This window comes from Rana temporaria, chromosome 1 (genome assembly GCF_905171775.1).
Source record: "Rana temporaria chromosome 1, aRanTem1.1, whole genome shotgun sequence".
Classification (NCBI taxonomy): Eukaryota; Metazoa; Chordata; class Amphibia; order Anura; family Ranidae; genus Rana; species Rana temporaria.
This window is the reverse complement of record NC_053489.1, coordinates 613,868,734-613,882,004: the sequence shown is the minus strand read 5'-3', so window position 1 is coordinate 613,882,004 and position 13,271 is coordinate 613,868,734. Positions and strand designations below refer to the sequence as shown.

At 46.5% G+C, this 13,271-nt stretch overlaps 1 protein-coding gene across 8 annotated transcripts in view; it reads left to right on the top strand.

Moving 5' to 3' along the window:
* CTBP1 (C-terminal binding protein 1) overlaps window positions 1-13,271 on the top strand; it is a 556,415-nt gene that overhangs the window by 438,335 nt on the left and 104,809 nt on the right. For all 8 annotated transcript variants that reach the window (XM_040335258.1, XM_040335253.1, XM_040335255.1 and 5 more), the window contains one exon: window positions 3,162-3,306. In XM_040335258.1, the coding sequence (XP_040191192.1) occupies window positions 3,162-3,306 (145 nt within the window). The remainder of the gene's footprint in view (window positions 1-3,161; window positions 3,307-13,271) is intronic.

Below are 13,271 nucleotides of genomic sequence, written 5' to 3'. Positions count from 1 at the left end.
TCCATTGCGGTCGGCGTAGAATATGCAAATCGGTAGATACGCCGATTCACGAATGTACGCCCGGCCGCCACAGTACATTTACGCCGTTTCCGTAAGGCATTATCAGGCCTAAAGTTATTCCATCTAATAGATGGAATAGTAATGTTAAAGTATGGCCGCCGTTCCCGCTTCGAAATGTTTACGTTGTTTGCGTAAGTCGTCCGTGAATAGGGATTTACGTCGTTTACGTCGAAATCTATAGGCCCGTGCGGCGTACTTAGCCGCAATGCACACTGGGAAATGTAGGCGCCCGGCGCATGCGCAGTTAAAAAGAAAAACGTCAAAAACGTAAGGTATAAGCCCCATTAACATAAAACGCGCACCCTTACACACATTTGAATTGGGCGCCCTTACGCCCGCCCGCTTTAGGCTACGCCGCCGTAACTTAGCAGGCAAGTACTTTGAGAATCAAGTACTTGCCTCGCTAACTTACGGCGGCGTAGCCTAAACACGCTAAGCTACGCCACCGCAACTTTGCACCATTCTCTCTGAATCTACCTATTTGTTTCTCTAACCTGAAATAACAGGAGAGATGAGGACAGGAGAGCTGCGAAAGACGGGGCATGTAAACTGACCACAGTGTCGGTGCTCTGCAGCCATTAAAAAAACAGTCGGTTTACAGAGGGGAGGGCAGAACCAGGCAGGTTTTTTTTTTTGTTTTGTTTTTTTGTGATACAGGGGGCCAAATTACACAGCACAAGCACTGTGCTATTATACATGCTTTAACCACTTCAGCCCCCGGAAGGTTCTACTATGCTTCATGACCAGGCCATTTTTTGCGATACGGCACTGCGTTATTTTAATTGACAATTACACGGTCATGTGATGTACACAAGTAAAACTTTTTTTTTTTTTTTTTCTACAAATAGAGCTTTCTTTTGGTGGCATTTGATCACATCTGCGGTTTTTATATATTTTTTTTGCGCTATAAACAAAAAAAAGCATACATTTTTTAAACAAAAACAATATTTGCTTTCTGCTATAAAATGCATCCAATAAAAAAAAGTTTAGGCAAATATGCATTTTGCTACATACAGTTGTGCTCGTAGGTTTACATATCCTGACAGAATTTGCTTTCTTGGCCATTCTTCAGAGAATATCAATAACACACACATTTTTCTTTCACTCATGGTTAGTGTTTGGCTGAAGCTATTTATTATCAATCAACGGTGTTTACTCTTTTTAAATCATAATAGCAACAGAAGCTACCCAAATGACCCTGATCAAAAGTTTACATACCCCAGTTCTTAATATCGTGTATTGCCCCCTCTAACATCAATGACAGCCTGAAGTCTTTTGTTATATTTGTGGATGAGGTTCCTTATCTTCTCAGGTGGTAAAGCTGCCCATTCCTCTTGGCCAAAAGCCTCCAGTTCCTGTAAATTCTTGGGCTGTCTTGCATGAACTGCGTGTTTGAGATCTCCCCGGAGTGGCTCAATGACTTTTTTTTGGGAAACAGTGACACTAATACAGTGATCAGTGCTAAACATATGCACTGTTACTGTACTAATGACATTGGCAGGGAAGGGGTTAACAGGGGCGATCAAATGGTTAAGTGTATCGGTATTCTTGCTTAACAGGAATGGCCAGACCCACTGATTGCTTGGCTCCCCCCTCTGTCCAATCAGCGCACCCCCCCAGTGTCCATTGCACAAAATGACGTACAGGTACGTAGTTTCGCACAATAGAGACGACCTGGTTAAGGGAACAGGATCTTTGTTGCCAAAAAAAACACTAACTGTAGATTTTAGTCGACTAAAATACAACTACAATCTAAAAAAATTAAAACTGCTCCACAAGAGCTAAATCCTAATATTCCAAATTTATTAGGGAGGTGGCCCTAATATACTGCAGAATTACCAGGGCCGGATTCAGATACCTGAGCGTATCTGTGCGGCCCGCGTAACGTATCTCCGATACGTTACGCCGCTCTAACTTTGGGCGCAAGTTCTTTATTCAGAAAGAACTTGCACCCTTAGTTGTGGCGTAACGTATGTGTTGCGGCGGAAGGCCACGTAATTCAAATGGGGATGTTGGGGGCGTGTATTATTTGAATATAACCTGACCCTGCGTTTTTGACGTAGTATTTGAACGGCGCATGCACCGTCCGTAAAATCTCCCAGTGTGCACAAGGACGTCATTGCTTTCGACGTGAACGTAAATGACGTCCAGCCGTATTCGCGAACGACTTACGCAAACAACATAACATTTCAAAACTCGGCGAGGGAACGACGGCCATACTTAACATAGGATACGCCGCACATACCCCTCATATAGCAGGGGTAACTTTACGCCGGAAAAAGCCGAACGCAAACGACGTAAAAAAAAAAGCGCCGGGCGGTCGTTCGTTTCTGAATCGACGTAAATACTAATTTGCATATTCCTCACGTAAACAAACGGAAGCGCCACCTAGCGGCCAGCGTGATATTGCAGCCTAAGATACGACGGTGTAAGACACTTACACCTGTCGGATCTTAGGGATATCTATGCGAAACCTGATTCTATGAATCGGGCGCATAGATACGACGGCCGGACTCAGAGATACGACGGCGTATCAGGAGATACGCCGTCGTATCGGGAGATACGCCGTTGTATCTCTTTTCTGAATCCGGGCCAGTGTTTCTAATATGTTAGAAAACAACTTCATTGCTGACATGGCATTTCGTAGATGGGGCAACTCCTATCCTCATTGATTAGTGGTTCCAAATTAACTACTGCAGTAGGGAACAGACACAAAAGATAATCTGCATCTTTCCAAATAACTGTTCTGCTTTATTATGACGCAATTGAAGGTTTTTATACACATGATTACGTAGGCATCACATTAATATTACAATTGTACGTTTATGGTAACAAGGGGCATAACATAGGCAGACTAATTCTTATCAGGACTTGAAAGAATGCAAACGTACTGAAAACGTTATTCGTGGCGTGCATACAAAATAGAATACAATTATGTACAGAACTTACAAATTTCATTTACAATGCATTAAGCAAAGTCCAATGCTGCTTTGTGTATGTTCATCTTTTTTTATGGTCTCCTTGTGGTGATTTGGTGACACAAACCGCAAATGTATGCATGAGTGAGAATAAAATACTGAGCTGCGTATGTTACTTTCCAGGTACTAAATGAAGCAGTGGGTGCCCTGATGTATCACACAATCACTTTAACGCGAGAAGACTTGGAGAAGTTCAAGGCTCTTCGAATAATCGTCCGAATCGGAAGTGGGTTTGATAACATCGACATCAAGTCAGCTGGAGATTTAGGTATAGTTTTTACTGGATCAGATGTATTACGTGTGTGAAGGAAATATTTGTGTTGATCATAGCTGCCAATTTGCTTTCAGCTATCCTATTGCGATTCGGGTTAGAAGATGAAAAAATAGTTTGCTTGCTATAGGTAGCACATTTTCCTTCCAGGACCCAGTTTGTAAAATCCTTTTTTTTTTTTTACATCTGTTTGTGAATGTATGTTATGGACAAGCATGCAGGGAGCAATGGAGATCTGCAGCCCACCTCAACAACCCCCCCCCCCCCCCTCCATGAAGCCAAGGGTCCATGCCAGTGCTTTACAAAAAAACTGCACCTTCGGCATCCTTTTAGCTGTGCCCATGACTGCCTTCTTTGTGCTGTGGCAGCATTCTATGCAAATAGATATTCATGACATCCCCTGCATCCCTCCATGCGTGCTAGCTGCTGTGGCTTCTCTTCTTGCCCGGGGGTTTTCCAGACATGCCCCAGGCCGCATGCTGAACTCTCCTGGGCCACATGCAGCCGCGGGTTTGACACCCCTGTTCTAAAATGAGATGGACCCTCATTTGGATTTCTGCAAAATTCTTAAAAATCAGATTGACTGTTGTCTAAATCAGAACAGATATACACAATACTTCTTTTTTTTTTTCCATCAAACACATGGATCATTTCTCTTTGAATATCTAAAGTATTCTATGAAGCTTCGGCCAAGTAATTGATGGTAAAATATGCGAACCCTTACATTTAGTTTCCAGTAGAACATGTACTCATCTGTGAGCTCAATCAAATGGTTTCTGTAGTTGCTCCTAAGAGATTGAGAAATGTTTTTGGCTTTTGCGTATTTGTTTGAGGTCTTGCATGAGCAGCCTACCTCTACCCACGCACAGTCCAATTAATTGGAATTGTAGTCGGGTCTCTTGCGGAGACATGCAGCGTGGTGCACTAGCAGTAAACAGTCCGGTTGCAAATGTAGTTCAAACCAGTACAACTACCCAGCAGGAAGAAACCCAATCGGGCGCACTCACAGAATGTTGCTGCAAAGGGCATACAGTAAGTCTCAGGTGTGCCGACCGCATAGGTCTTCAGGAGCAGAATGGGTCCTGGCTGGTTTGTACCCAAATGGGGAGGCTTCCAGGAAGGCTGTATCCCTGCTCTTTCCCTACCCCTCTGGAACCTCTTCCTGCCGCTAATTACAGTCCCTGATAGACAGGAGACCTATCTCTTTACTACCCTCACACAAAATGCATGCCAAGCCTGGGAGCCAGAGGCTTAAATGGGCTCTGCACCATCCAAGATGGCTGCCAGTCACATGGGATGCCACATCCAATTGGATAGCTCCCCCAGTGACCCAGGAAATAATGGAAACCTGTTCATCTTGACTTTTCCTCTGCAATGCTGCTGTGGTTAAGCGCCACCTGCAGCGGAGAAAGTAGACTGCATCTGCCTACGCGCTGACATTTTTAAGATAACTCCACAGTTTATTTTTTCTCTGAATTTTTAATATTGGATCACTATTATATTGTATCACTAAACCTTTTGGATCAGATAATACCTTGATACAGTACAGTAGAAATTCTTGATACAGGTTTTTGTAAAAAAATATATATTTATATTTGATTCTACAGTGTTTGGAAACCTTTCAGGCTCAACCAAGTGTAGCGCTACCCTTGTAGGAGCCGCTGGATGATGCTTGCCTCTAGTGCTGCCTTGAACCTGTAAACTCTTCAACCCATCTGACACGCTCTAGGTTCAGACTTGGTTAGATCAATAATACCCGCTAACAATACCCATCAGAGAATAAACAGGCAACAGACCCAATCATTTAATAGCCACAGTTGTACTGAATACCTTCTAAAATGGCTCAAGTCATTTCTTTGGGGTTTACATCTAGTTACAGCAATATACACTGTTCAAAGGTCTTTAACCGTAATAAAAAAAATACATAAAGGGTAAAACTACATGAATGGTATTGGGAAACTGAATATTGCCCGTAATAAAAACTACATTAAAAAAGGGTAAAACTACATGAATGGTATTGGGAAACTGAATATAACCAATGTGTGGTGCTTTTTGAGAGTAACGCTGGTTATAGGGGGAAAGACTCCGGGGAAACCCGTGAGCTTACTCTGAACCACTGGGACCAAATAAATACCCTTTGACAATTCTTTATTATAGGGGTGGAGTGCCTCTTTAAGTAGATAATAAATTCTCAATGATCTGGGGTAGAGTTTACTCGAGTTTAAGGATGTTGCCTTTAGCTAGCAAGTTGGGGCCCTTTAATGGTGAAGAATAAAGGATGGTGATGACAAACCTGTCGATTAAACTCAGGAGGTAGTAGCAAAGATTTCTCTATTGGCTGGGTTATAATGTCTGCTAGCACTGTTGCTATGAAACAAAATGTGGGAAAGTGTCCCCTCACCAGTTTTGGTATAGATGCAGTGTAGGATGAGCTGAACGGGTCCATGGGTCTCCGCTAAGAAAGAGCGATGACCACAAAGCAGGCCGTTGGCGCACTGACAGCTGTAGTGGATGGCAAAGAGCTGTGCAGGCTACTGAATGAGAGGAGACTGTGGACCTCTGGTGTGGCAATCTGTGACACAGCTATGTAAATGTACTGAAGGGGCATCCCTGTCAGACTAGACCGCTGAGTTCCACTGCATGCAGACTGGCAGCCTCCGACCATCCTGTTTTGAAGTCCATGGGCCAAGAGAGCAAGCCCGCCAGTCGCAGTCCAATATAAAGGCTCTCCTACAACCCTTTAGTTGGGCAGGTTTCTGGGGTATGTAGTTCAATAAGGGCTCTGAAATACAGTAATGACTGCTTGCAGGACTAAGAATTCCAATATCCTCCTCTGTCCTGGTCCAGGAAGAACTACACCCCCCTGTAGACAGGAAGTAGTGCAACAGTCCGGCACCTGGCTGCACAATTTAAACCCAATTAATATTCCTGCCACCATACTTTATATTTGAGATGGGGGTTTGATGTTGGTGTTCATGTTCAGTGATTTACCGTAATTTCTCCAAATATAATCAAAATGTTCATTATTTTTTCCTACCTAGTAGATATTGTGGAACATCCAGCTAGTCTTTAGCAGAATTTGGTAGATCAGTGATGTTTTAGTGAGGAGCATGGTTTCCTTGCTGTTCGACTACCACGAGTTACACATTTTTTCTGTGTTTTTCTTGTTTTAGACTCATGAACATAGATGTTATCAAGTGAAGCCTTCTGATACTTGTCATTCTGTCACAATGCATGCTTTACTTTTGAGAATTTTACAGCATGCTGTTGCTCTTCTCCTTATAGAATGAGTAGAAGATTCTAAATTCCTATGATTTTTAAGCTTCTAGCCTATAAAGTGAGGGGAAAGCCTTTTTGTCTGTAATGCTGTGAAAAAGTATTTGCCCCTTCTGGATTTTTTTATTGCATATTTCTCACACTTAAATGATTCAGATCATCAAACAAATTTTAATATTACACAAAAATAACCAGAGTAAATCCAGGATGCAGTTTTTTAATTTCATTTATTAAGGGGAAAAAAGCTGTTCAAACCTGCCTGGCTCTATGTGAAAAAATAATTGCCCCCTCCCATGCTGAATCATGAATGAGCTCTGGTTAAAAAGGAGTTCCACCCAAAAGTGGAACTTCCGCTTTAAGCACTCCTCACCCCCTTACATGCCACATTTTGCATGTAATTTTTTTTGAGGGGGGTGGGGGCTTCGGTAGGAGTGGGACTGGCCGTGAAGCCAAAAGCTGTCACGGCCGGGTGCCCACAGTGTGAATGGAGGTGCAGACGGAGAGATGGGGAGAGGAGCGACGATCCAGGCGGCTGCGTCCAAAACAATGGAATATCCAGGCTCAAACTTACCGACCCAATCAGCAACCAACCAAATTCACCTGTCTTAACAGTGTATGTTTAAAACAGAGCTTTAGTTGCATGCATTTGCAAATGCATGTGTAAGCTGCAGGCCCATCAAGGCTCTCTGTATACTGCAGTCCTAACTATAACATTTCATTTTAAGTCTCCTCAGTAGGAGCACATGACTGCTGATGGATAGATAAGGGGCAGGTGACTGGAGGTAGCCCAGCTCTCATTAAAGCGGCAGGAGCACACTCGGCACATGGAAGCAAAGGTGCTGCGTCACTGGACCGGTTTATTAAAAGTCAGCAGCTACACTTTTTGTAGCTGCTGACTTTTAATAAACATAAAAAGGCTGGAACTCCGCTTTTTTGGAGAGCAGAGTTAAATTTCACTTGCCACACCCAGGCCTGATTACTACCAGACCTGTTGAATCAAGAAATGGCATAAATACAAAAGCTGTTTTAAGTGAAGCATGCCGACAGGTCACAAAAAGCCACACATCATGCCACAATCTAAAATAAAGGTTAGAAACAAATGAATGTACATGTATTGATCTAGGAAGGGTTTCAAAGCCATTTCTAAGGCTTTGGAACTCCAGTGAGCCACAGGGAGAGCTATCCACAAATGGAGATAACTTGCAACAGTAGTGCACCTTCCCAGGAGTGGCCGGCCTACAAAAATTACTCCAAGTGCATGACGACGACTCATCCAGGAAGTCCTAAAAGAACCCGGAACAACATATAAAGAACTGCAGGCCTCACCTGCCACAGGTAAGATCAGTGTTCATGATTCAACAATAAGAAAGAGACTGGGCAAAAATGGCATCCATGGGAGAGTTTAAAGGTCAGAGCCACTGCTGACCAAAAAGAACACAAAGACTCATCTCACATTTATCAAAAGACATCTCGATGATCCCCAAGACTTTTTGGCAAATATTCTGTGGACTGATGAGCCAAAAATGTAACTTTTTGGAAGGTGTGCGTCCCGTTACATCTGGCATAAAACTAATACAGCATTTCATAACGAGAACATCATACCAACAGTCGAACATGGTGGTGATAGCGTGATGGTCTGGGGCTGATTTGCAGCTTCAGGACCTGGGCGACGTACCATAATTGATGGAACCATGAATTCTGAGCTCTACCAGAAAATCCTAAAGGAGAATCTCCGGCCATCAGTTTGTGACCTCCAGCGCACTTGGATTATGCAGCAGGACAATGATCTGAAACTAACCTCCAAATGGTTCAAACAAAGCAAAATTTAGGTTCTGGAGTGGACTAATCAAAGCCCGGACTTAAATCCAATTGAGATGCTTTATCATGACTTTACACAGGCTGTGCTGGAAAACCCTCCAATGTGGCTGAATTAAAACAATTCTGCCAAGAGTGGGCCACAATTGCTCCACAGCAATATAAAAGACTCATTGCCAATTATCGCAAACGCTTGATTGCAGTTGTTGCCGCAGAGGGTGGCCCAACCAGTTATAAGGTTTAGGGGGCAATTACTTTTTCACATAAAGCCAGGCAAGTTTGGACAGATTTTTTGCCTTAAAGCGGAGTTCCGGCCACAATTTTAAAAATAAAAACTTTTTAAATATGAAAACCCCTGTAATACACAAGCTTAATGTATTCTACTACAGTTAGTCTGTAAACTAAGGTCCGTTTTGTTAGGTTGTTACAGCATTTAGACACTTTATAAAATATAAATTGACTGGGGCCATCTTAAGTGTGGGCATCATGAAGCCAGACTGTATGACTTCCTGGATTTCAGCCTTGATCTCGCACATGCTCAGTGCTGCACAAGCATGTAATAGTTTCAGGTCAGGTTTCCATAGCAACGGGAGGAACTTGCTGCCCCTTGTCTATGCAAAACTCTCCTCCCCTCCTCCCTCCAGGAACCAGTAAATATACTAAATCATTTGTTATGTAGATATATCTGCACAGAAACAAGATTATATATATATATATATATATATATATATATATATATATACACATACATATACTAGACATTTGCGCCGTCAATAAATTCATTTTGTTTAGTTCCGTTTCGCATTAGCCGTTATTTTCGTATTTCGTGCCCGAAACTCAATTCAGATTCGTACGAAATACGAATTTTCGTTAGATTCGTTCACTTTTCGTAACAATTACCCACATTCGTTATGATGAATTTTTAAAAAACTGGACTAATAGTATCTGCTGTGCTCATTATGAGGGGTTCCCACCATCCCTGTGCTGTGCTGACTTCCTGGCGCTGTAGGGATTATGGGAACCAGGGGCGTAACTAGAAATCACAGGGCCCCATAGCAAAATGTTGTATGGGGCCCCCCCCCCTCCAAAAAAAGAATAAACTATTGCCATTGAACAACACATTACTACACTCATGTGGCACAGTACCCAAGCAACAGCTTATATTAATTTTGAACAGCAAAACAAAAATTTAAATAACCTGTTGGTGTGCCTTGAGGACTGGAGTTGGGAAACACTGCTCTAGACCTCGCTGTTCATAGTGTCCATGAGGCCCCATGCTTCCGATGTAGAGGTCCATGGTCTTTACACAATACATGATCCTGGAGGAGGAGGGAGAGGGGGGGGATAGGACAGAGGAAGGGGAGTAGAGGGGAAGGGGAAAGAGGACATAAGGAGGAGAGGGAGAGGTGAGAGAAAAGGAGGGGGCAAGAGGGCAGAAAGAGAACGGGGGAAACCGAGGGAGGGGAGGGAGAGGACAGAGAAAGGGATGGGGGAAGAGGACAGAGAGTAGACAGAGGGGGAGAGGAGAGAAGGAGGGGGAGAAAAGACAGGGGGCAGAGAGGATATAGAGGGGGGAGGTGAGAGTAGACACAGGGAGTTTAGTAGAGAGAGGGTGGGGGGATCAGAGCAGACAGAGAGATGTGGGAGAGGATAAAGAGAAGGGGGGAGAGGAGAGAGTAGACAGAGGGAGGGGGGTAGAGAGAGGGTGGGGGGGATCAGAGCAGACAGAGAGATGTGGGAGAGAATAGAGAGAGGGGAGGGAGAGGATAGAGAGGGTGAGGAGAGAGTGGGCAGAGGGAGGGGGAGAGGATAGAGGGGGAAGATAAGAGTGAACAGAGGGAGGAGAGGATACAGAGAGTGGGCAGAGGGAGGGGTATAGAGAGAGGGTGTGGGGGAGATCAGAGTGGACAGAGGGAGGTGGGAGAGAGTAGAGCAGACAGTGGACAGAGGGAAGGGAGAGAGAGAGGGAGGGGAGAGGATAGAGAGAGGGCATGGGGAGAGAAGAGAGTAGATAGAGGGAGGGGGAGAGAATAGAGAGCAGGAGGGGGAGAGGAGAGAGTGGACAGAGGGTGGAGGGAGAGGATAGAGGGAGGGGAGGGTGGATAGAGAGAGGGTGTGGGGAGATCAGAGTGGACAGGGGGAAGTGGGATAGAGAGGATAGAAAGAGGGAGAGGGGAGTGTGGACAAAGGGAGGGGGAGAGGAGAGAGGGAGAAGAGAGAGTGGACAGAGGGAGGGGAGGATAGAGAGGGAGGGGAGAGAGCATAGAGAGGGAGGGGAGAGAGTGAGGGGAGAGGATACAGAGAGGGAGAAGGAGTGGATAGGGGAGGGATAGCATGGACAGAGGGAGGGGGAGAGAATAGAGAGGGAGGGAGTGGATAGGGGGAGCTTAGTGTGGACAGAGGGAGGGGAAGAGGATAGAAGAGGGGGGAGAGGAGAGAGTGGAAAGAGGGAGGGGGAAAGAATAGAAAGAGGGAGGAGGATAAGATAGAGAGGAGGAGAGGATACAGAGAGGGAGAAGGAGAGGCTAGAAAGAGTGGCTAGGGGAGGGATAGCGTGGACAGAGGGAGGGGGAGAGAATAGAGAGGGGGCAGAGAATAGAGAGGGAGGGAGTGGATAGGGGGAGCATAGCGTGGACAGAGGGAGGGGAAGAGGATAGAAGAGGGGGGAGAGGAGAGAGTGGAAAGAGGGAGGGGGAAAGAATAGAAAGAGGGAGGTGGAGAGGAGAGAGTGTAAAGAGGGAGGCGCAAAGGATAGCTAGAGGGAGGGGGAGAGGATAGAGAGAGGGATGGGGAGAGGATAGAGAGAGGGATGGGGAGAGGATAGAGGCGTGGACAGGAAGGGGAAAAGGATAGAAGAGGGGGGAGAGGAGAGAATAGAAAGAGGGGGGTGGAGAGGAGAGAGTGGAAAGAGGGAGGGGGAAAGGATAGATAGATAGAGGGAGGGGGAAAGGATAGATAGAGGGAGGGGGAAAGGATAGATAGAGGGAGGGGGAAAGGATAGATAGAGGGAGGGGAGAGAGGATAGATAGATAGAGGGAGGGGAGAGAGGATAGAGAGGGAAGGGAGAGAGGATAGAGAGGGAGGGGAGAGAGGATAGAGAGGGAGGGGAGAGAGGATAGAGAGGGAGGGGAGAGAGTGAGGGGAGAGGATACAGAGAGGGAGAAGGAGTGGATAGGGGAGGGATAGCGTGGACAGAGGGAGGGGGAGAGAATAGAGAGGGAGGGAGTGGATAGGGGGAGCTTAGCGTGGACAGAGGGAGGGGGAAGAGGATAGAAGAGGGGGGAGAGGAGAGAGTGGAAAGAGGGAGGGGAGAGAATAGAAAGAGGGAGGAGGATAGGATAGAGAGAAGGAGGAGGAGAGGATACAGAGAGGGAGAAGGAGAGGCTAGAAAGAGTGGCTAGGGGAGGGATAGCGTGGACAGAGGGAGGGGAGAGGATAGAAGAGGGGGAGAGGAGAGAATGGAAAGAGGGAGGGGAGAGAATAGAAAGAGGGGGGTGGAGAGAAGAGAGTGGAAAGAGGGAGGGGGAAAGGCTAGCTAGAGGGAGGGGGAGAGGATAGAGAGAGGGATGGGGAGAGGAGTGTGGATGGGGGGAAGATAGCCTGGACAGCAGGAGGAGGAGGAGAAGCAAGAGTGAACAGAGGGATGTAGGTAGAGAGGACAGAGGGGGGGGGAAGAGGACAGAGGGAGAGAGAGGATGGAGCAAGTGAGGAGAGAAGAGAAAGGGGGTGAAGAAAATAATGGGGGAATGGAAGGGGGAGATAAGAGGCTTAGGGGGCAGAGGGAGGGGGGCTGCTGACATGTGGTAATTGGGATATGTGGATACAGTGTTCAGTGGGTATCAGGATGTTCAGTGCTCCTCCTCACACTGCAAAGACACGTTATACTGAGAGTGAGAGACCCTGGACTGATACACTATACTTCCCCCTCCAGCCTCGCACTAAGTTAGTCCTCCACAGACATGCTGGACATTGTAGTCCCACTCCCACAGACTCCTCTACACAATGGGGCACACGAAGACCACCTTCTGCTCTTCACCTTGGTCCTCCTCCTCCACGACTAAAGGCAGCAGGACTCTGAGGGAGAAGCAACTTCTATCTCTCCCGCGCTCTCTGCAGTGCAATCTGGGAGTTGTAGTCTCTCTGCAGAGCACAGGCACCAGACGGCCAAGTTGAAGTCTGTGTGCCTGTACTCTGTGGGAGAACTACAACTCCCGCCATGCACTGGGGCCGCCATCGCCGACTTTAGGTGGAGCCTGGGAGCCAGGCAGCCTGCTATTGGACGCAGGCAGCCCGAGCCTGCCCACCATCCACCCCAGGAACGATAGTAGCAATGTCACTTCAGCTCCTTCAGTCTCTGTCTGTCCCGCACAACACCTTGAAGGCAAATTAGGCAATCGCGCGATGGCGATCGCCAAATTAAAGAGCCGACTCTGCTCACCGGGCCCCACTCGGCTGCGGGCCCCATAGCGCCCGCGTGGGTCGCTATGGCGGTAGTTCCGCCACTGATGGGAACCCCTCATGAGCACAGCAGGGGTACAAACCCAGGAAGTCAGCACAGTACAGGGATGGTGGAAACCCCTCATAATGAGCACAGCACGAGTACAGCCCGGGAACTCGGCACAGTACAGGGATGGTGGGAACCCCTCATGAGCACAGCACAGGGATGGTGGGAACCTCTCATAATGAGCACAGAAGGAGTACAGACCCAGGAACTCAGCACAGTACAGGGATGGTGGGAACCCCTCATGAGCACAGTACAGGGATGGTGAGAACCCCTCATGAGCACAGTACAGGGATGGTGGGAACCTCTCATGAGCACAGCACAGGGATGGTGGGAACCTCTCATAATGAGCACAGAAGGAGTACAGCCC